At 38.7% G+C, this 25,286-nt stretch overlaps 2 protein-coding genes across 3 annotated transcripts in view; one reads left to right on the forward strand and one right to left on the reverse strand.

The window, feature by feature from the left end:
* The first annotated feature begins 3,246 nt into the window (after window positions 1-3,246).
* tmtops2b (teleost multiple tissue opsin 2b) lies at window positions 3,247-11,416 on the forward strand. The gene is made up of 4 exons (XM_033986839.2): window positions 3,247-3,617; window positions 5,082-5,407; window positions 7,096-7,329; window positions 11,165-11,416. Exons 1-4 carry the CDS (start codon window positions 3,251-3,253, stop codon window positions 11,378-11,380), a joined length of 1,143 nt encoding a protein of 380 aa, XP_033842730.1. The 5' UTR covers window positions 3,247-3,250; the 3' UTR covers window positions 11,381-11,416.
* st6gal2a (ST6 beta-galactosamide alpha-2,6-sialyltranferase 2a) overlaps window positions 7,340-25,286 on the reverse strand; it is a 50,949-nt gene continuing 33,002 nt past the window's right edge. For both annotated transcript variants that reach the window (XM_055230432.1, XM_033986838.2), the window contains exons 4-7: window positions 22,004-22,101; window positions 20,864-20,965; window positions 15,872-16,046; window positions 7,340-9,937 (exon numbers count right to left, since the gene is read on the reverse strand). In XM_055230432.1, the coding sequence (XP_055086407.1) occupies window positions 9,690-9,937; window positions 15,872-16,046; window positions 20,864-20,965; window positions 22,004-22,101 (623 nt within the window). In that variant the 3' untranslated portion in view covers window positions 7,340-9,689. The remainder of the gene's footprint in view (window positions 9,938-15,871; window positions 16,047-20,863; window positions 20,966-22,003; window positions 22,102-25,286) is intronic.

Raw genomic sequence — 25,286 nt, forward strand, 5'->3', positions numbered from 1 at the left:
CTCTGGTCTTGAGTCTGGCTTTGGCCACAGCCGGCAGGAGCTGGTCAGCTGACCTCAGGGCTCTTGCACCCAATATGAAATAGGAGCCAGTGCAAGCTGCACAGCACAGGCTCTCATCTCTTAGTTTGTGTCAGCAGATAAGCTGCAACATTCTGGACATTCTGTAAGCGCTGCAGGGAGCCCTGGTCCAGCCCCACATACAAGGAATTACAATAACCCAGACACGACATTACAAATGCCTGGATTGCTTTTTGAAAGCCCGCCTGTGGAAGGCGGGGCTTTACTTTAGCAAGGAGCCTCAACTGAATGAAGCTGGACTTTATGACAGAGCTAATGTGCTTGTCCAGTTTGAACATAGAGTCCACAATTTTCAAGATTCCTCACTGCAGAGCAGGACCAATCACAGCACCAATCACACTGTCATGTCTGAGCAGTGGGTTAGTTACACCAAACACCACAATCTCAGTTTTATTTTTATTTAAATTCACAAAGTTTGTGCCCAGCCAAGTCTGCACATCCCTGAGACAGAGCTTTGATTGTGGTCTAGCTGTCTTTGGCGTTATTGGCAGATATATTTGACTTCAAACCAATGAAATGCCACATTGTGCTTTCTAAAAACATCACCTAGGGAAAGCATGTACAGAGCAAAAAGGGCCTCCGCTAATGTCTAACCCTGGGACAGACTGTATTCTAAGGAAGACACAGAGGAGGAGTACTGTCCTAGGCTTACAGAAAAACTCCTGTCTGACAGATAGAATCGAAACCAACAGAGTGCTGTACCCTTAATGCCCATAATGTCTCTAGGCAGGGCAGGAGGATCCACTGATAAGTCTGAAAGCAAAAGAACTGTGGATTTCAAGCAGGTCATTAACAACATATAGAAGAGCTGCTGGAATTTAAAGCCAGACTGGAATTCTTAAGACAAGACTAGAGTCATAGACATAGAAACAAAGTGAAAATGTCAGCAGTCGCCTTCTCTCTCTCTCGCTAAAACCTTCAAACCAGGCTAGAAATCCAGGGTTAATAATAGACTCAGACTTGAACTTTAACAGCCACATCAAGTCAATAACATCTGCAGCTTTTTACAATCTAAAAACATTGCAAAAATCAGTGGTATAGTGTCTAAACCAGACTTGTAGAGAGTTATTCATGCATTTGTCTACAGTAGACTGCTGTTATGGCCTGCTCACTGGCCTCTCCAAACGAGCGTTAAAACAGCTGCAGTACATCCAGAACGCTGCTGCTCGGGTCCTGACTAGAACCAGGAAGTATTTCACACATAAGTCCTGTGCTCAGGTCTCTGCACTGGCTCCCGTGGATCAGAGAATAGACTTTGAAGCAGTTCTGCTTTTGTCTCTCCATGGCCCAGCACCAAAGTACATCTTCCACATGTCAGAGCCATATGAACCATGTCACGTTGTGAGGACTTCAGGGACCGGCCTCCTGCTGGTGTCCAGAGTCAGGACTAAACATGGGGAATCAGTGTTTCAGTTTTATGCAGCTAAAACCTGGAACAGTCTTCATGAAGATATGAGACAAGGTTTAAATCCAGGCTCATGTTTTGAACTTAGAATTACGGATTGTGCAATACAAATACACTTCTGACTCCGCGCATCACAGAGAACTCATGGAACTTACACCAATTATTGCATTACATTACTATGACTAATATTGATGCAGTAGTAAACAGGTTTACATAAATTATACACTAAAATTAAAAGGAGTTTATACTTTTTGTAGTATGTACATGTTAGATTTAACAACACAAATATAGTATGCTCCACAAGTGAATTATTGACTCTAGTGACAAATGATTCTGCTGGGACGTTTGACTCATATGTTTATTGACTTTTGCATAGTATGTGCTCTTATTGGCACATGATTAACAGATCTGTATCTCCTAATTACATTATGTAGGAGGGGACAAATCATCTCAACTGTTCCCTCACCAAAACTAAAGAAATACATCTGGGAAAATGTAATGTGCAAGAAAAACATAATTGAATTGAATATTGCTTTCTATTTTATGCACAGCAGGGGGCGTATTTAAATAATAGAGAATTAGGCCTGGTGGAGTTCATGCTGTGGCCCAGGGCAAAAATGCCAATAATGAAAGAACGTTACAGAGCCCATTTCTGGGCTAGGGTTAGGGTTGTTGTTTCTCTCTCCTGTCTTGTACTTCAACAAGCATTCAACTAGCAAGAATTAGTTGGAGTAAAATACCATAACATGCATAAAACCCAAAATCCCCACTTAGAGTCTGCATAAGATCAAAACTCTGCCACTGTGCCAGCCACCAGTTGTATTTATGTATTTTGTTTAAGATAATCTGTCTCATAACGACATCTCCAAATGCTGGCCACACCAAATATACCTTAGAGGTTTAAACCATCATTTACATTTTTGTCCAATAGCCTGGAACTCTGATGAAAGAGGCTGATTATTCTTTCATCCTGTGGAGCATTGCTTGCAGCCTCAATTTTGACTTTCAAATTGAACGAAACGGTTAGGTACAGTTGCAGGATATGGGAGACTTAGGGAGAAAAGCAATATGGCATCAGTGCGCTGCTTACCCATCAATAATTCCCTTAATCAAGACCAGTTTCTTGCAGGCTAATTCATAATTCTGCTTAGTGCTGGGTTGATACTTTGAGCCCACTCTACCAGTTGACACACAATTTAGGCTATTCGTCTTTTTTTTTTTTTTTTTTTTTTTTTTTTTTGTAATTACCGTATGTCGAATAAGAGCTGTCCAATGTATAGCGCAGGACTGGAGCACACAAACCCATGTGCGCACACGCTCGTGACGTAGACTGTCGCCTTTAAAAGCCTCTGAGTGAATCCGCGCGCGTCTGACTCCAGTGTGGACGGAGCGCACGGACTATACGCTTCTCCTAAATCTGCTGCGAAGATGACTACACCTTTAACAGTTAATGGGCTACAGTAAACAAAGAGACAAAAAATGGTTACGTTTTGAAAAAAGCTCATTTGCACTTGAATACGGCGATGGAGACGCACGACGCCTTTAGGTAACAGGAGCTATCTAAGGGTGACAAAGTGAGTTATAGAGAGCTTGTCAGTCAATACAACTGAATACGTGATGCGAATGTATTTCAGAACAATGTGTTTAATTACAGTAAAATTACGCACGGGAGATGCGCGTCCCCCAGAAACGATCAGATCCACTCAAGTGCGGACACGAATCTAAACTTTCTCAAGCTGTGATCGACGCTACACAAGGGTCAGATGAATGGCCCGCAGGATGTTTTTTGGTCAGGCTGCCATGAACTATAGCCTCAACCTCAGCGAGGAGCAGGGTCACACGGACTTCACCCCGGGCGCAGAAAGGCTCACTCCCACCGGCTTCATCGTGCTGTCCGTGTTTCTGGGCTTCATCATGACTTTCGGCTTCCTCAACAACTTCATTGTGCTCATTTTGTTTTGTAAGTTTAAGAAGCTGAGGACTCCGGTGAACATGCTCCTGTTGAACATCAGTGTGAGCGACATGCTCGTGTGTCTCTTTGGCACCACGCTCAGCTTCGCCTCCAGCATCAGAGGTCACTGGCTGCTCGGGACCAGCGGCTGCAGCTGGTACGGCTTCATCAACTCCTGTTTCGGTAAGTTTAGTGAAGACTAGAATCTGCATGGATGGAGAGTCAGAGCTCTATGTTTCTCCCCAGGTTTATTTTAGCGCAACCAAAAATGACACTAAAAAAGATAACAAAGAGATGAAATTAATTTAAATTTTTGCAAACTGTTCACAACATTTGATCCCATGATCAGGTGCTTGTATCCTAATTGTTTTCATATAAGACCTTAATCTTAAGTTAGGCCTTTAACTACACATTATTAGAATCATTCTGTAGGTTATTGGTTCACATTTTCACAATATTTGGACAAACCTATTTTACCATGACAAACAACTGACTTTTATAATGAGAATTTATGCAATACTTTCCCTGTACATTATCATCATTCATGTGTCAGTAGTTCACTGTGACATAAAAAGTGTTGCACCTGAGACACTTTGTGTTATGGCCTTGAGAAAAACCCATTTACTGAGACAAAAGCCTGTTTACACTTGCACCATTAGAATCCATTTGTAAAGATGGTCTTGTCTGTTGACTTCCACTTGGTGTGAGTTTCCATCGGATCTAACCATGCCATGACATTCAAATGTTTCCCCATTACACACACAGACCCCTGTTATAACAGAAAACACCTGTATTAAATCTCTCCCTGTTTGTTTTATTTTCTCCATAAATCCCATGCTGTCAAGTCTTTCCTGCCATGTATCCCATCGGAAACCAAGCTTTCATAACATACTTGACGCACATTTACAAACAGCATACCGAGATGACACTGTTTACTGTCCTGATAAGTTGTTTATCATATATATTTGTTTATGACATGTGTGATGCCTCTAAGTAGTTCACTGACACAAATCTATCACAAGTTGAATGATCTGTTTTCACAGAAACTGTATGATTTGTCATTCTTTTTAAAGAGCTTTGTACATCTGTAGGTTGAGCCATTCATATATATTATGACCTCATTCACTTCATTAAATATTGTGATTAATTTAAACTGATGGAAGCTACAAACAAGTCACTTATCACAGCAGCTGATAACAAAACAGTAAGTTAACTACATCACAAGTCATGCAGTCCCATGCAGAGGAGAATGAAAGCATGTTTGAAATGTAATGAGTCGAAGTGCTGCCAACCCATTTATTTTCAATGACAACTTTGTGAGTGGAATAAAGGGGTCCCCAAAGATGATTTCTCTTCTTATCATGCTTCTCTTAGCAAATATGCTGTCAAAAACGTGCATGAGATCATGGTTTTATATAATAACTAGCAATATTTATCCCACTGAAGTACATTAAAGAATGTATGATTCCACATTTTGTGGAAATCAAGAGCTAAACTATAGATGGCTCTACAAAGCTTAAGTATCTACACAGTTTTGGTGAAGATATGAACCACTCCATAAATCTGGCTTTACAAATATGGTACTGCCTGGGCTTAATCCTGCCTTAATAGATCATGTTTATTGTGCTGCCCTGTTTCCATTCATAGGTATTGTGTCTCTGATCTCCCTGGTCATCCTCTCCTATGATCGCTACAGCACTCTCACAGTGTACAACAAACGGGGACCCAGCTACAGGAGGCCTATAGTAGCTGTGGGGGGCTCCTGGCTCTACTCCTTATTTTGGACAGTGCCCCCTCTTCTGGGCTGGAGTAGCTATGACATAGAGGGAGCAGGGACCAGCTGCTCTGTGTCCTGGACCATGAACTCAAGACAGTCTCACGCCTACATCATCTGCCTCTTCATTTTCTGCCTGGGCCTGCCCATCCTGGTTATGGCCTACTGCTATGGCCGCCTGCTGTTTGCTGTTAAACAGGTACGCTAACATATTCAGAAATATAAAGGAAATTGTTCAAATTGAATGAAAAACATAATTGTAAAACCGCTTCCATATGTATGTATAAAATAGATCGTTTATAGCCTGAGAGTTATAATGCATCTAAGCCTTGAAATCATGTTGTGATAAATGTAAAGCAAAAGGTGGTTGTGTGTGGGCGGATGTGAAGGAATGATTCAAATTGCCTTTCTAAAGCACTGTGGGCTACATCTAATATATGAAAAGTACTTTGTAAATAAAGTATAATTTGAATAATATTAAGTGATACATCTAAAGTAAAACATCCATTACTGTGGGTTTTTACAAGGTCATAATTAGAAGCTCCTCAGCCTATAAAAACAGATTTTGGAATGGAAAGAGAAAAGAGAAGTAACTTTTATACAGTGAGGTTTTATACATCAACAAATGTTGCAGATCAGTACTGTTTTATAGGCCTCTGGTAAACAGTACATCCTTTGAATACTAATATACAGAAGCCAATGAGTAATGCATTTATAAACATCTGTCAAAGGAGCACAAGTTAAGTGTTCTCTGGAGTATCCACATTGACATGGGACTGAGAGGTTTCCTCACCTTTGACTGTACAATCTACATCTTCATTAGAATTTATCGGCTAATGCTTGACTAGTGTGCACCATATACGCTTTATGTTGTATAGATTAAAGTGACTGATGTACTAATATATATATATATATATATATATATATATATATATATATATATATATATATATATATATATATATATATATATATATATATATATATATATATATATGTAATGTTATTTTGACTTGAAAAGCTGTTGCTTTGTCTGATTCAGACAGTTGAGACGTTTGAGTTCGCAGGGCAGGATTACAACAGGATTATGTCATTAAATCTGCTGCTATTGCAATGCTTTGGTCCCTTTAAGGTTAAAAGAATTTAACATGATTTAACACAATTTCTGCCACATGACCTCATTTCTAGAAAAGTTCACTAGGAAATCCACCAATATCCTTTTTATTTACTATTATATTTAGCCTGTGTTTTAGAAGATGCTTTACAAGTGCATGCAGTGTGATTGTCTTTATGCAAGACAACTTTCTTTGTATATAATCCCAGCTTTAGTGGCTTAAATGGCTTAACTGTGGTGGTACGAACTATGGTGTAAAAAGCAATGTGAAAGAAATATCAAGATTACTGTACTAGTGTTGTCACAGTGTACACTCAAAATATTTGACTTGATACAGATCTTTGCAATAAAATATGATAAGATAAGTATTTGTAATTGTAGAAATAGGTATTCAGTTCCGATAATATTTTTAGTATCAATCTGTATCTGATATTTTGACAATCCAATTTTATACGTATAAACCATGATGAACTGAGTAAAAAAAGTGGCATGCTATCAAAGCAATTAGGGGGCAGAGGGCAGAGGGCAGAGGGCAAAGGGCAAAGGGCAAAGGGTAGAGGGCAGAGGGCTTCCAGTCAAGATTCAATGAAAAGTGGTACAAACTGAACAATTCCTCCTGTGCGAGTGTTGTTGATTATTTTGCATGGTTAAAGTGATACTAATCAGAACACAAAGCACTTCCTTATAAGCGGGCACCAGGATAAATAAATATATAAATAAAGATATATATATACTAAATATATACTTTTTATATTTGTTACATCTTCTCATAGGTGGGAAAATTTCGTAAAACCGCAGCCCGTAAGAGAGAGTACCACATTTTGTTCATGGTACTGACCACGGCAGCATGCTATTTGCTGTGCTGGATGCCTTATGGTGTGGTAGCAATGATGGCAACATTCGGACCACCTAATATCATCTCCCCAGTGGCCAGTGTGGTGCCCTCTCTGTTGGCCAAGAGCAGCACTGTGATCAACCCAGTCATCTATATCCTCATGAACAAACAGGTAAGGCAAGACAAGACAACATCTTTATTTACACAGTAGAAAAGACACTTACAGTTTACAAATATTTAAATAACAGTTCAAGTGTTATAAGAAGAGTTAAGTCATAAACTCAGGCATGGCAGAGATAATCACTCTCTGTTCAATACATTTTAAAACCGCAACAGCAGAAGTGTCAAATAAACAAGAGTCTTCAGTTCTTACGGGCAACTGCAACAATTCTGAATAAAATCAAGTCCGGAAAATGATTTGATTAAAAAAACAACCCCCCCCCCCCCCCTAACTTTTTTGTCACTTTTCCTTTTCCCATACAATAAGTTTAATAAATTCTACTCTTTGTCAGAGCACCATGAGTCTCGCGATGAGACTGTATCCCTCATTAAGCTCTCCAAAATGACACAATTAAAAAGGAGTTTGGCACAAGTATATTGAGATGCACAGATAAGACTTCCCTCAGGCGTTGCACTTTATTAAGAGCTCCCAGGGAACAAGGAGCCCCACACTAGATGCTCAGGACTTCAGCTGTAACCACTGTAGCACAGCAGCAGACAGTTTAGACTCTAAGCCCTAATGTAGTCTGACATGCTGTGTGCACTGGAAAGTCAGCATCTAAATGTACATAAAATATACAGTGTTACAATCACAACCAAGAAAACAATGATTTCATTTCTCAATAGTCTAAAACACACTGTTCAAACAAAACAAAATCAACAAAAAGTCAACGCTGAATTTCATCGTTGATCTTCGTAATACCCATTTTACTGCAGTTATCATTTATTTTAAACTCATTGAACCAAACATAAACAAATCACATAAAACTAGAATGGAAATTGTTTAGTAGCTTATGCATCTACAACTAAATGCATCTATAACGAATGGCATCATAAACAGCTATGATTCAAGTCTTCAATAAGGATTAAAGACAGCACGGTTAGGTTCAAATCAGTGAGCAGTCATGTTAAAATAGGATTTAGCTCAGCTTGCATCAATGTGATGAAGTACCAGGATTAGTTCATGTTTAATTCACTGAATTACACAACAGAATCAATTCCATTTAATGTCTCACTTTAATTAAGAGCTATAGACAATTGGAGTAATGCTATTATTGTGTTGGTTCTTATAGTTGTCTAATATTAAACAAAAAGCATTTTAGTTCAACTAACACATACTTTATGTTTTATTAAAACTACGTCCCTCCTTTTCCCGCACATTATAATAGATAAGACATGTCCATTACGTTATTTACGCTCTTTACCAGCACAGCCATGAAAATATCTTAAAAAAAGACTCAACAAGTATGATACAAGATGATTTTCTGCAAAACTGAAAAAAACTTATTCTGTCTTCCATGCACAACCATTACCTTTCAAGCGGGAGATGTGGCACTGCTTGTAAACAGAAATAAAATAAGAAATAAGACAATAAGTTCAACCGTAGACTGTATAAAGAAGAATTATACATACAGTCTATGCCAGAGACTGAACAAGTGGCTCGTCTCTGAGCTGAAGACACTACAGACCAATATTAAAAGGTTATCGCTGTAGGAAATGAGCTTCGTGCTGTTACATAGCTAAAGAATGACCCTGCAGTGGTACACACATGCTCGGGACTGTGCGCTAAGAACCAGGCAGGAATTACATTCAATGAAGTCATCTGGCCATCAATTAAAATCACTGAGGTCCATACAGCAGGTCTCCCATAGCAAGTCATCCCAAGTGCCGTACTCCTGGCCCCACTGTTTTGGGGTTCAAGTGTGGTCCACTGGTCTGAGCACTTGTTGATCTTTGAAACTATTTGGCCCCATTTTGCAAACTACATAATGAAAACCAGTGCCCTAAAACAACGGCAAATGATTCAACTAACGCTATAAATGTGTTTGACTGACATGCCCCAGGCTAGTTTTAAATATCACAGGAATAACAATCCAGCAAAAAAAGTGAAGTCACCTCCTTATAAAAGTGTGTATGTACTTAAGACATTCAGCAGAGATGACGTAATGATTGTACTGTATGTAAAAAAACAAAAAACAAACCAATACATCCACTGTAACAATCAGAAAACATGGCATTTATTAAAATCACACTCTTATCATAGTCTAAAAACTTGTCCTACCCTAAGCTCCAAATCTAAGTTGGCTCAGCTAAAGCATCACAGAAACATCTTTACATCCCATTGCTTTGTCCTATTGGTGCAGGAAACAGCTTGATGATGACAGCATGGTCCAGTTAATGTCTCATCGTGGGACAACCTATGGCTTACTTTGTTTATGTAAGCCGCATATTCCAGGCCTTTTTGCACCATGCCCTTCTTCAGCCCCCCCACAGGCCAGAGTGCGCGACGTCTGGGAGTGTGGAATGCAGTATTCAGACGCCACAGTCTATGGTGCTGAGCCCAGGCAGAGTGACCCTGCCCTTCCTACGCAGGTCGCTCTCTGGGCCAGTGTTGAGCCTCTGTATCAGGCTCTTCTCGTACAGCAGAGGGTGGTAGGCCCCCAGAGTGCAAGCTGCATCGAAGTAGCGCTCATGGTAGTGGCAAAGGTCTGATTGCCGCATGGACGGAATGTACTCATAGACATGCACCTTTTCACACAGCGCCATCATCAGGAGGATACCTGGAACAACACAAAATTTCAATTAAGTATTGCAGAGTGAAATGAGCATGATTACAGTGGGTACATGTACATAGTAAAATGAGATAACTAGAATGACCAGATAACCCAATAATTAGATCTGATCTTTGGTGATTACGTGCAGAATAGAAATCCAATCAAAAACATCTGGACATGTGCCATTAATCAATGGCAATTTCGAAACAGACAGTTTTATTTGTGCCAGAAAAAAGTAAACGTAGAAAAATAATTTGAACCTCACTCAAGAAAGAACCACTTGTTCCTTCTGGGAAAACCTTTTGTTTGTTTTTTTTCCATCCTTGGACCATTCAAGTTAGATTGGTGTAAATAAATTCTCCTTTGACACAGAACAGCCTTATCTGTAGTGCTCTTGATCATTGAGAGGTCAATTTTATCTGTTTGTAACCGCCAAATGTGTTTGTGTTTAGAGCTTTGTTGATCTAAACCTGACCAGAATGCATAATGCAAGAGCATGTGGAGTGCTCCTGCTGCAGCCACCACAGCTCTGTGTAAAAAGACCTCATGTTGGTCCAAAGATACAAAGCACAGTCAGCTCCCATAGATTATGTTGCCTTGGTGCTTTTCATTCTCTCATTTTTTCTTGGCTTCGGCAGCTGTTGGTCTGTTGATCATTTACTCAATGAGAAAGTGCAGGGCTGTTTTCCACCTGGCTTACAGTGAGACAAGATAACAACCTATAGTTCCCAGTTTATCTCTGCTTTGTGAGTAACTTCATAAAAATCTAACCTCCACAGGCTTGAGTTGGAAATGTGCTACAGTCAGGTAGGTATGTAAAGACAACAATACTGCAGTGTAAAGACAACAATACTGCAGTGTAAAGACAACAATACTGCAGTGTAAAGACAACAATACTGCAGTCTTAAGGATGAACATTCATCATAAGAAAGACCATTTGATTCTTTTGCAATCCACACAAAAACTGCAATAAACACATTTTTCTACAGCATTTAATATCATCATACTCTCTGAAACTGCCAATCAGAGTTAGTACAGTGCCAATGCCACAGGCCATTAGGACCCACTCTCTATCCCCAGGTGAGTTTAACAGCTGCAGCTTTTCCAACTCTGTAGGCTTGTAGGCACTATTCTCACAGAAAGTACAAACCCAAGGTCAATCCACTTCACATAACTCTGACAGCTTTTGATATACTTCCCCCTCCCCCTCTCTCTTCCCTTCTCTTATCCCAGTTCTACAGGTGTTTCTTGGCTCTGTTCCACTGTGATCACTTGTCTGTGGAGAATGGAAATACCTCGATGCCCTCCAAAACCACCATGATCCAGCTGAACCGCAGAGTCTACAGCAACACAGTGGCGTGCACAGCCCAGCTCTCCACCGAGACCCTGAACCAGTGCAGCACCACCCCCCACATGAAGCACACCAACCCCCCTGTGGCCACCACCTAGAGACACCCCCCACCACACTGCAGGGTCTTACCACAAAGTATCCAACTGAGCAAGATCCATTTTTATGTTACGATGACGTGTTATGTCATATAGATGATTCTGAAGATAACGTGATCTATTTTCTCACTGTTAGTGTACTATTCAAATATGGCTGCCTGTACGAAGTTTCACACACTCATGCACATACATTGCACAGTGAGCAGACTTCCTGTCCTTAGATTGTGCTGGTGAATCATTCATCTATAAACATAGGTGCCCAGTGATCATCACAATAATAACTGCAGGTGGCAATTGGGGTCATCTCTGTATAGTCATTTGCTGCTACATCAATCCTCACCCTTCTTCAACGTGTCCCTACAGAGTCATGCGGCACAGAAAATCAAAACTGTTACATTTTCGGCAAGGACCAAGAAATACTGTTATGTGTTGTTTGAAAAATATGGTTTAAAAATTGAACAGAAATAGGACAACTTTTGGACATCACACTTGGCTGTGTAACTGTGTTGTCAACACATGTGACCATCCTATTTCCTGAATTGTTGTTGGACCATTTGCATTGTATTGCTCACACTGTCGGGTGAATGCTGTGCTGAAAATCAGGATACAATTAAAATGTTTCAGGTTTACACTTCAAAGCTAATGTCATTCATGAGCAGGACATTTACTTTACTGTATGACTTTTAGCCAGTCTCACATTCCCATTTGTCATTTTGTTAATGTACATCTGTGAATTGTGCTTGTGGATAGTAAGAATCAACTACCAGCCAGTCTATTCTGCTGTCACTTCCTAAACAAACAAAATCTGCCAAACGTAAAATCTGTCAACTGGACAAAGAGTTGTAGGAGTGAAGACGTTTCGCTGCTCATCCAAGCCTTGGCAGTTGACAGATTTTACTTTTGGCTTTTACTATGGATCGGACCTAGACGGCAGGGATTACACAGATGTCTTTCTTTAAAAAAAAAAAATCAGCATGTAAGTTTTTTTTAACTACTTGTGAGTCAAAGTGATATTTTGTCTTTGCATGTTTTTACAGTAAATGTTGACACTGACTGAAGTCCCAATTGTCTGTGCCGAGTGGTTGCTGATGGGGTGAACAAAAGAAGATAAAAAGACGCACATTATCTTTTGACAGAACCTCCAACTGATCAATAATTGTTTGTTTTAATAATGTCTAAGGTTAAGTTTGACTGCCGGGGACGTAAAGCACAATGACAGTAGACCTTTTAAATTGGCTGTAACCTTTCCAGACCAATCATGTAAAAAGTGATAATAAGGTGACAGATAATAGACCACCCAAAGCAACTTAACAATGCAAGTAAAACAGTACGCAGCTGGTCTATCACTAATTAAGTACTTACAGATGGCTTTACACACATTTCCAGATTGCAAAGTGGCATTTTGCTACAGGCTGCAGAAAACCTATTGTGAGTGCTATATGACGATATATGGAGAAGCCACGTCTGATCATTACAGCTGTCTATCACACAAGAGCCCCTATATATCTCCCCCGTCAATGGCAAAGGTTCTACCAAAGCTAAAAATAAAACTTTTTTGATATCAAGGACGGTCGAATTGCTGAAACGTTACATTAAATTCAATATAAACCATGCATGTAACTAATATACCAAGGCTAACAGAAAAATGAGACAACAAAACTGCATTAACAAAAACCTTCTGCCAAATAGCCATTTCTTTAAGATTAAGCATTTAAATCCTGAAGCATTGCTGGTTTCTATCAAATTATTACAAAGCAGCAATGTAATTAAAATACCAGCATGTTGTGTTCAGTAATTGTATGAACTAGTGCAAGAAAATATACCAAAAGTAATAAACTAGCGAATTGGTGAGATGGAGTCTGTATTTGTAAATTTCTTATCAGCGGTAGGTATGAGCAAGTGTTAGACAATTAGAAATAATTAGGACCAAAACCTGTTCTGCCACAGAGTAAACAGTTCCACAAGCCAACTATACAAAAGCATTACACACACTGAATACTGATTTCTAAAGAGGTGTACTCAAAATAAATACTGCAAACATTGAACCGTTTTCCAAGAACAGTTTAAAGCAGCTACAACTTATGGGAAATGCAATACACGTGTAGTTCATTTTTCCATGACCTTTACTGCAACCTTGAAGGTGTATTTTACAATTCTTTTTGTACACGTGGAGCTCATGATTTTCACATCAGCTGTGTTTCACATCAGCTGTGTTGTACTATAGTATCAGTACTCACTGTTCAGGAACATCTCAACTAGTTGTAGACTGTAGTGATGGGACTGTAGTAGGGAGGGGACAGAGACAGAGATGGGACTGCGCTAGGGTAGGGACAGGACTGCAATAGGCATGAGACTGCAGTAGACATGGGTCCACGATAGGCATGGGACCGCAGTAGGGAGCGTACAGTCCTAGGGATGGGAAGCGGTACTACTGTCCCTACTGGGACAGTAGGTATGGGACTGTGGTAGTTATGGGGTAGGGACGGGACTGTGGTATGGATGGGACCGCGGTAGGGAGTGTACAGTGCTAGGGATGGGACCGCAGTAGGCATGGGACATCAAACAAGAATATTACAATAATCATTTGTGGGACATTTTGTAATTGTAAAAATTACCAACTACCAACCACCAAAGAAAAGATTTGGCTTTCCAAGTGCCACCAGATCAAGTATCAAGTATAACAAAACTATTCTAGGTCTAATCTAGGGCCAAACATGGACTATATCATTTCTATTGTAATTCTAAACAAAAAAAATATTCAAAGAAGAACAAAAAAGCAGATAAAATTAACTCTACATGAAGCAAACCCACAAACTGAAGACTTGTCCAAGTACCACCTGAAGGAGCTGCGCCTCTGCTTTAAATCATTACTGAACCTAGGCCTATCACGATAACATATTTTCAAGAGCGAAATATTGCTCTATGAGCTGCAATAAATAAATAAATAACAGAATGCAACACTTAAGTAGTTTTTGTATCAATAATAAAGACAGAAGCTACAGCTCAGATCTCATTGTAGTACAGTAACCAACAACCACGGTAAATATTGAGCCCCAAAAATTATTGTGTCGTCATCATGTACTGAACAATGAGAATGCTTCAATAAGACAGGCTTAACTGATACATTTTTATGTAGCGCTTTTCCACCTTCAAGACACTCGAACTGCTTTACATCAAGGAACCACTCGCGGTCAGTGGATCTGACACTTAACCAGTGAGTTTTGGTTTTTTTTTATGCGAGAGCAGGAATACTGAGCTTAAACAGCCTCACAGCCTTCACCACAAAGGTGACAGCATGGTTATTAGCAAACCAAACATGTGCGCACATTTAGCTAAAAGAATGAATCGTTGATGTAAATGAATGAAAGTATGCATATGAATGTGTTACTAGCTGTGCTCTTCTCACTACCGGACACAGAAGGGTGAGTGTGAATAGGATTATATCGGTATGGATGTTAATTGGATTAAGTTCCTACATGGACAGGTTTGCATTTTAAATCATATTGTGGATATGTAAATTTTAATGTTGTACAGGTGTGCATTTTAAATTGTATTGGGTATGTGTGTGTCCCCCCCGAGGACTACAGAAACAGAGGACTACTGGAAATTAGCTATTAAGCTAGAATCTGGTACAAGCATCTCGCCCTTGCGCTTATTGTAATTTTACATTGTTCTATTAAATATTAAAAAATAAATGAAATGAAATTAAATTATTTTGGCAATGATAATTGCTATACAAAATTTCAATAATTTCCCATCTAGACTGTAGAGAGCAAATTTCCATCTACTTTGCCATGATTTCTCGCTACCACTGAATTGACAAAGCTGCATTGAAAGCCACAGCACAGACAGTTTAAAATCTGTTGTTTATACTAATTACTGTTGCTATAGAACCTTAATTACATTTACACCGTAGCTTACATTGTGTCCATTTCAGAAGAAGCTGAAGAAGAAGTGACCCCCCCCCCTTTCACTTATTAGACTTCCCCATAATTAATGTTGTCTAGTGTTTGGTGTCAAGGAAACGAATAAACTCTTGACAAGTATATTTACCGGGGAATTGTGGGGCACACATAAATTTGTCTGCTTCTTGGTGATAAACAAAAACTTAAGTCGTTATTGTGCAGCTGTGCGATTGACCAGGGCCATATTGAAACGTCCAAGTGCCGGAGTGCTATATATTGACATGCCAGGGGGTGTTATTTCTACACAGGGGAGTGTCCAATATTTCCCATGATTCCCCGTGCCTCCTGCATAGATGTGTGCTGCTTCACAGAGCGCCGCTGCATACTGATAATGTTATTGTGTATTGCTGAGATAAGAATTCCATCATGCCTTTTGTGTGGCAGGTTGTGTGTGGTGGGTAGATTTCCTCCCCCTCTCCAGCACCAAGAGGAGGGAAAGATAACAGGACAGAAAGGGTAGAACAGAAAAGGGAATGCCAGATGTAGACAGCACGAGTCAGGGCTTAGTCTATGTACACATATGCCTTACCTATAAAACCCGACGAGGGGGGATTGGGCTGGATGTTCTCTTTAGTGTTGCTCTGGATCACATCCCAGAGACGCCACACAAAGCTGGGGTGTAAGATGTAGAAGGGCTGGTCTGGGTGGAGCTTGCGGTGCTCCGTGTAGGGGCCGAACAGGTTGTAGTCCGGGTTGACGTACCACTGGAGAAGACAAAAGATGATTTATATTTGAGGTTATGCAGGTGACATCATAACCTTTGGAAGTTTATTAGAGAGTGGCAACATTATATGAGTGTCAACGGCAGTCACGATAAATACTATGGGCATGGGACTGCAGTAGGCATGTTAGATTTGTCTTTGCACTACTGGAGAATGTTTTGTAAATTCTTGTGACTTTTCTGAAGATTTGAGATGTAGAAGGTCGAATTTATTTCATTTATTTCTTGGAGCTCATGGTTTTTAAGAATACTGTACATAGAGAATAGTTTTATGAGAGAAATGCTGCTTTAGGGTCGTTGTGCCAGGGGTATAATGGCATTCAATATTATCGTTTATGGTCTATATTTTGTTTATATTGTACTTCAAAATGTGTTATCGTGACAAGCCTATTGGCAGTAAAGATCAGTGGTGGATGAAGTACTCAGTTTTGTTACTTAAGTAAAACTACAGACACAGAGGTAAAAAGTTACTCAAGTTAAAGCATCACATGAAAAAATCTACTTGATTAAAAGTATTTAAGTACCTGTTTAAACATGTAAAATGTAAAAGTATTTCACACAAGCATCGTTAATTTGTTAAAGTGTAAATCTAGTGATATTGATTCAAAATTATACATATTTTGGTTAACAGCAGCAATACGAATCAATTTCTTAATTTTTCTTACGAATTTTGTGTATTTATTTTTGTTTGGTCAAAATCGAAGCTTGAACTCAAAAACTTTAGTCAGGATGTTAACACAAACATGGTAAAAATAACTCCTCAAATCATGTAAAAAGTTCTTTTTACTTTTCAGTCCAGTTCAAAAATGTAGGGGAGTAGAAAGTACAGATACTGCTCTCAAATGTAGTCAAATCAAGTAAAAAGCATCCACTGTAAAATGTACTAGTAAAATACAGATACATAAAAATTCTACTTAAGTACAGTACTTTACTATTTTTACTTCCCCCACTGGTAATGACATTTTCTCCTGTAAAAGCTCAAAACACATCTAAAATGTGAAAGAGCTGCTACAGTTTAATAACGCACATAAAAGTCTATAACTGCCTGAAAATCAAGTTAACAGTAGAAAACTAGTTAAGACAACAGGACACTGCAGACAAACTCACATCACACACAGCTCAACTGAACCTTTGAACCTTTCTCTCCTTAAATAAGATGTTTCTGAGGTGTGGGGCAACAACAGTGAGACAAAATGACAAAATGAAGCAATAAAAAAGACCAAATTGAGGTCAGAATTCTATGTTGTAATTGGATTGTCCGCGCTCACTTCTTACTCATGGCGTAAACAAAAGAAGAGAAAAATACGCAGATTATCTTTTGACAAATACCAATAACTGTTTATAATAAGTGTTATGGCTTTCTTTTCCCTAAATCTTGACTTGTATTGTTATGGATTTCTTTGACCTAACCTTCGTAATACTATCTGTTGTTATGTACACGTGTATCTCTTGTTTGTGCGTCCAGCGTCCTCCAGCCACTTGGACGATATGATTGTTTTAGGGTATAAAGACACTGTATGTATTTTCATTTGTCAGCAGAGGGCGAGACGACACTATTAGGGACAACAGCTCTTTGACAATTGTGCGCTCAGTTGATTCAATAAACCAGACTTTTTGATTCAAGACAACTTCTCTGTTGATTTTATATTTTTAAGGGTTTTACTGTTAGAAATTCCACAACATAAGGAACCTGTAAGGAGACATTTGACATTTGTGTAAATAAAGCACAATCTAGAATTTAATATCTATAAGTACTGGGTCTAGCACAAAAGTTCAATGTCTTCTCTATAAGCACAAATTAAGAAAAACTGGAATCAAAAGTGGCCATTATTCAAACGTAAAGGAGCGATTGTTGTCAGTTAAGAGTTTTTCCCTGTAAGATTTGTTTGGCAAGTTTAATGAGCCAATCCCCTACAGATGATTAAATTCAACATATGTGGATATTTTTTTTGTACTGTAAACTGTAAATTTCCCATGATGTTACAGATGTTACATAGGCCCGACACCCCATCTGAAATTATTACATCAAAGTCCTGCTGTTGGCAGCATGTGCTCTCAAACTGTGTGCATTTTACCTGGGTAAATTAGGGTCAAATGTGTCAGTTCTGGACATTATATGAGATGGCAGCGTTTAATCAAGTCTTTCCATCTGTTAATGTAGATCGATAAGCAGTTAGTTGCAGAGAAAGAAACCAACAATCGCAGGACTGTCCAAAAGGCTAAGGTTGTCAAATTAAAAGGCTGATGTGTGCTTCTTGACACAAACATTCAAAACATGTTCAAGACTTTTTCCTTCTCATGCAGTTAAAGGAAAGCCTTTAATTTAATAAGTGAATGTCATCTTTGCTTTAAAGTAAAAGGTCCACATAGTACGCATACCTGAATGAATCAAACAGTGCACTCACTCCTTTTACTGATGCTATACACTACGACACAGACTGTTCTGTTGAGGCCATGTCAGTTGTACATCTGTGTTGCCTTTATGTTGTTTTGAACAATGGTTGGCTCATGCATGATATAAATGTATGCATGAAGCCACAGAACGACTTGTCAACATCAGTAACCTTTATTGTTAAATAAATGAAAAGGCTAGAGACAATTTATTCTGCAAACATAGTATGTGAAATACATTTCATGTTGGATGTGAAAACAATTTCTGTGATGCAAACAACAAAGGACCTGCACATCATGTTTTTTAGATCCTATGTCAGGATTTAAACCTTATAACTAATAAATCATACAATTTTAAGATTTAAGATATAACTTAACCTGTCCACACTTGTCATTAGTGAACTCAAAGACAGAGTGTGACCACTGGGAGGTGTGGTTATGAATTACATCTAAAGGCGGCGGAACTGAATCACGATAGAAGGATCTCTACAGATTGCAAATGGTTTTATTTGTCAAACTGCCCTGTCTACATTTGTGTAAAGAGGTGGGAGATGCTCACAAAAATGAACAGTATGAGTATCCTGAAATGAACTCAATTCAACAAAGGTAACAGGTTTCAAAAAATAATTTTCAAAACTGAATGACAGAACAACATGTAACATTATAACTGTAATTACACTGTATGTTAAATATTATACCTCTAATCATGACAATACTCAGTCATATTTGAGCTTGCATTTGTTCATATTGACTTTTTCATATCGACCTTAAACTTTCATTACATTTTGGATTACATGATGTGCTTACGTTCAAGCTATTAAAATTGGCATTATGACTCTACAAATGACCTTTCAGTCTGTCAATAAGTTCAATTAATGTATACGATTAGAGCAGCCGAGCACGTCTGCAGATCCTACCTCTACACAAGACATCACCACTAATAACCGTCTTTGAGTTCATCTGTAAAGCAAACTGCAGCTTTTTATATCCTCCTCCTTCTGTCTGTTGAAAGTGTTGTCAAAAAAGGTGGAGGTATCTGGGATCAATAGTCGCACGTAAGTAGAGGGGCAGGGGTTAAGCTGAGACTCCCTCCCGCTGTCTTCAGTGTCTTACCGCGTGATGACAAACTACAAGTCTAAAAGTGTCAATAGCTATTTATAAAACGCTGCTACTAAAGTACGCCAGACAAACGTCATAACGAACTTGCATAACGATGAATAAAACGCTCATCATGGAGAAATTCAACTATTGCAACTGCCAGGATTTATTTTCCGACATACTGTAGCAGAATGTAATGAAGTAAAAGTAGTAAAGTATTCTACTTAAGTACAATTTTTTTAGGTGTCTGTACTTTACTTAAATACATTTTAAAGTGGATACGTTTTACTTTTACTTCACTACATTTTTGAACAGGACTGAGTACTTTTGATTTTTGTCTGAGATCTGCTAAAAAGGCTGAGGCTTTATTTTTAACATGTTCATAGTTTGAGCAAAACAAAAATATATAAAGAAAAATAGCTAAGAAAAAAAACAATCAATAGAATTGTTTCTGTTGAACAAAATTCAGCACAAATCTTTATCAAAATTAATAGCTTTACAAGACCTCAAAATCTGCATAAAATGCTTTTACTTTTTACTCTTTAAGAACCTTTTCAAACAGGTACTTTAATACTTTTACTTTAGTAGATTTTTTTTTTTTTTTTACTTGAGTAATTTTTGCTCAGGTATCTGTACTTTTATTTAAGTAAGAAAACTGAGTACTTCTTCCACCACTGCTGCATGTATTAAACTTTAAATGATCTTAAATAGAAAATACTGTGGAAAGGCTTCTTTATAGGCACTAGTCTCACAGAGGTGATGCCCTTTATAACCCTAACCCTGCGTTTATACAGAATTTTATATAGAGCAAACATGAACATATATATGTATGTGTATATACATATACCCATAATGGTTCAGTCTTCTTTACTGTATAACCCACACACTTGGCAACTATTACCGCTTATTTTAATTAACTCTAAAAGCCACAACTGAGGATTCCCAGAGTTCCCATAAGTGGATTTTAGCTCTCTAAAAGAGAGCGGTAGATCTATACCCATTTCCAATATGTTCACAGAAAAGGTTGAGTCAATCTTGGCTGCTGTAGGTCAAATCATTAAATTCTTGGCACTTGTCTTCTATGACAAAGGGAGAAGGTGGAGTTGCTTCAAGGGTACATGAAAGACAGCTGTTGAGGAAGCGGAGATCAATATGAACAGAAGGAGGATATGAAGGAGGAGGTGGGAAGGAGGGAGGGGACTAACTAATGTTGTTTGAATAGCAAAACTGACTATGGGAAATAACATGGAAGGCAGGTTTTCCATGTATGTATTGCATTATTTGTGTAAGATAATTAGCCGTAATACCCACCTTATGCAGGTCGACGGTGTAGGGCGCTGGATCCCACGCCACCAATGTGACATTTTTGTAGATAGAGCTGGTGTTGAATCGATGTTGAGGATTGGCCAAGATCTGAAAGGGAGACAAGTTTTTTTCTGTTGTGGCACAATGACAAAGAGGCTACATTTGAAATCTACGCAATTTTACAGCTATACATGGAGAAAATGGCTCTCTGGCTTTGATTATTGTCAACAAAATCTGCAAAGAGGTGATGGAAAATGCACTCAAAGAAAATCATGAAAGAACCATTAAGAACACTGAGCACTTTAAGAGCATATATTGGTCTCACTGTTATTTACTAGAAACCCAACATTTTCTTGTAACATACGAGGTTACGTATTATTTGGTGATTGAGATAAGTAGTACTGGACATTGCAACTGCTGCATTTTTAAATTCTGGGAACATGAAGTACGTTTTTATTTAAAGAGCTCTTTTCAAATGCTCCGAGCACACACGAACAATGAGGCTATGTTTCAGCTTTTACTTGGTTTTCAATTTCGAGTAATTGTCCACATCTTCAGGGAAAAAGCATTATATGCATTTATAGGCCACATGAAAGCACTGGAAAAAAATAATAAAGCCAAACAACTTTATTCTACAAAGTAATCAATACATTACAATATGGCAACTGATATAGCTCTAGTCTCCTGTGTTCTTTGTTCTTTGGTCTCGATCTATGAAAGCTTAAGTGTTTCATCACATTTTAGATTTCTTATTCTGACTTAGATTTTTTTAAACTCCAAAAACCCTATATTTTGAGTCTTGAAAACATAAACTTTGACTGAATTTGGACACATAGGATTTCAGTGTGTTTTTCTTAAAAGATTCACCATAGTCAGAGTCAGAAATTCAGAATAAAAACAGTACAAACATGTTTTTTTAAGAGTGAAAATTCAAAATCTGATAGAACAAATCATCTTCCATACAGCTTGTTTTAACTTAAAAAAGAAACTAATCTAGTGGAGATACACTTAAAGCAAGTCAACAAAGTCCAGTGTCTCAGAAAAATCACTAAAGTGCGAGCACATTATGGTTTGGCACAGAGCTGCGATGTAGCTTTGCCGGCTAGTGACGCACTCTTGTTCATTACGAGCCACTCTCTCACTCACCTGTGAGTTGATGATGCGTATAGTGGTCCTGTTGCCTACGTCTCGCTCATATCCATCTGTCGGTGCCGCATTGAACCGTAACACTGCATCGTGCGTATCTAAAAAGGCAAACCACATATCATCACTCAGATCAGCAGCCTGGTCTTCATTGGATCTGCCTGTGCTCAATAGACTTTTGCACAGAGAAGTGTTGCTCAGATTGGTTTCAGATTGATGAAAATATAGAAAATCAAAAATATTATATGTTCTGAATGGTGAAAAGGCCTTAAAATATCACACAACAGAAAGCTGAAATCTACTATTAGGTGCCATTATGAGCACTTCTGACCATTCACTTCAGAAATCCAGAGGTAGTATTTCAGACAACAATTTGAACAACATTTACATCAGAATGGCTGTCTGATGAATGCATTGAACTTATTGATAGGTTTGTGCATTTACCATGACAACAGCATTTAGAGTCATAAAGAGACAGTCGTAAGAGAGTCGTAATATAAAGACACAATGCGGGAGTAAAACTAAATATTCCATACAGCTGAAACGGTGAAAACAGACTGGAGGTTAAAAGATCCATATGCAACAAAATAGGCCCATGTGTTTATTGTATAATGAGTTTCTATTGACCTTTGTATACATGTGTGTTTGTACCATTGACTGTATGAAAAAGTGGACTAATGTAGTACTGTAGTCAAATGAAGCTCGTTGAGAGTGAATTTGGAGCTGAGTATCATACTGTATTTGGAAATCCGGCCACGAGTATCATAGCAACCAAAGAGCTGATCTGGAGCGAAGCTGTTGAAGGTTTGGCAAAGGGCGGGCGCTTAGCAACGGTGTCAATCAAACCTGAGCGACCTTGGTGAAAGAAGGCAGCTGATTTGTCTTTTATTAATGTTCTTCGTTTACGGACACAATTGTTAAAATAAAAACACTAGGATCGTGTAAATACGAATATTTTAAGACCAAAATGACTCACTGCAGCAGTTACAGAGAGGGCCGACATTCAATGGAGGTCAGTTATATCCATTTATATATACAGTCTATGGTTTGCACACGCGTTTGCGCAAAGAAAAGATGGGCCTAATGATAAACAAAACAAAATAATATCAGTTCTAGTTAAGTGCGTCCATTTTTATTCGCTTTAGACTGGCACCAAACAAAAGAGTCTGGCAGCAGCTTCAAACGAGTCCATGAGGAGAAGGCAGACGCAGCGCCACATAAACAATACAACAAGGGATTTCACATTAGTCTTTATATATAGAAGGTCAACTACATTTAAGGGGACTGGGAGTACGCACTTGGCATTTCATGTGAACACCTATGGTATACCTTAGCATCCTCTTAGCCGATGCTACAAAAAAAATGTGTGAAGCAGCCCCTGGGAATAGGGAGAAGACAAAATGTATCCTTTAAAGTGTTATAACTTTATCTCAGTTGTGATTAAGCTATTAGAACATCAACGTATTTCAGACAAAGAGGTTTCTTGTTTTGATGTGTTGAAGATGTGTTTGTGTGAACTGTTGCCGTGACAAAAGCCAGAAGGTAAATTATCACTGTCCGAACATCTCCCTGAGAATGACCTAAGTGCCCTCTAGTGGTCCGTCAAGGCATTACCAGACAATCATTTCTGACACTTGATGAATTGTGATGTTAGTAATTAAATCCTGTTATATCCCCAACCTGTCGAGAATCAATCCATCTTTGCGTCGGACCAATAAAACACCACAAAAGATGATTGCTTTTTTTTTTTTAGCCCTCAAACACAATCTCCGGTTAAGTACTACCCTGATTGATATTCATAGCAGCACACAGAGGAACATATATGACACTTGTCCACAACACTTCACATGCCCCCCACATGCTCCCTTCAGTCTGATGAACACGGCTTCTGTAAAGTGAGAGTAAACATAAAGGTGGAAGTCAGGTGCTACTGAACTAATTTATGTCCATACACAGCACTATTCCTCATGCTGGCATATTTCTTGCTTTATTTTAAGTACTGCAAGAAAAAAAAAAACGGCTTGAAGGAGTACTGGTGCTCATGGACAGAAGTGTAGAAAGAATATTACACACTGGATATTTTTCACTTGTAGCGGAGCAGAACACCATGAGATAGTTGACCCAGAAAAAAAAGTATGCCATATGTAAATCAACACGTATAGAACTGTTCTGCAGAATCTATATGAAAACGACTTTTTGTATTCTTAAATAAATGTTGTGCTCGACTTTTTCCACCGTGAGCGTGTGTGGAGGAGCTAGTGTCATTACACACTCCACACTCTTCCAGCGCCCCCCACTGTGACAGGAATTGGCTTTAAGAGTTTCACTTGGAAGCACTGAAAAGGGACATTATAACTACAGAGCGCACTACTGTAACGGAGCGTACAGTTGTAAAATTGACTCCAGTCTGTAATATTTAAACTTGCACCTCAAACATGGACTGTTCCGTTGTGTGCGGTAGATTTTATAAGTGGTTTTGTCCCTCTGACACTCTGGTAAATGGCCACAGCGCGTTTCTATCTTCAAGGCCCTCAAGGCGTTTTACATCAAAGAAACACTCACTCATTCACACACACGCTCCCAGTGTCTGCGTACACTGGTGTATGAGTGATCAACCTGTGGGTCAGTGCATGTTTTTTTTAAGTTAAAAGTGGAATTTGAAGGGGCAATTGAACATTCTAACAACCGAGCGACTATCACCCCAGTATTCACATCTATACAGTATTGTTACAGATATTATTAATGTTTGGAATGTGTTTTACAATGTTTGTTTTTTTTACTAAATTTTACACATTTCTTAATTTTTGTCAGATCAATTCTTGTGGTTGTTGTTTTCTTTTTTGTGTTTCCTTCAAGGCCACCATAGCCAATTATGTGTCTTCAGTGCATCATCTGTATTCTCACACCAAAAACAGTCCCGTCCTTCTTCACTACAACCATAAATCATTTCGTTTACACTTCCAGCGTGGCAGCCTTCCTCAGCATTATAAATATATTAATTCAACATTCACCACTGTGCGAAATTAAACCAAGTGGTACCTGACAAGAGGCAAGTCATTCACCAGCCATAAGCAACAATGGAACAACACTGCAATACCAGAGTTGACCACATGAGGGCAGCCACGCACTGTAGCCCTGCATCCTCATCTCTGCAAAGTGATCCCTCAATAACCCAAACACACCAACAAATTGTATCATTTTCAACTTCATTCTTCAGTGTTGTGTGTGTTTTGTGTATTGAGCTTACGGACAAGCAGAAGGACAATGAGGACACACACAGAGGCGA

The sequence above is a fragment of the Periophthalmus magnuspinnatus genome, chromosome 21 (assembly GCF_009829125.3).
Source record: "Periophthalmus magnuspinnatus isolate fPerMag1 chromosome 21, fPerMag1.2.pri, whole genome shotgun sequence".
Taxonomy (NCBI): Eukaryota; Metazoa; Chordata; class Actinopteri; order Gobiiformes; family Gobiidae; genus Periophthalmus; species Periophthalmus magnuspinnatus.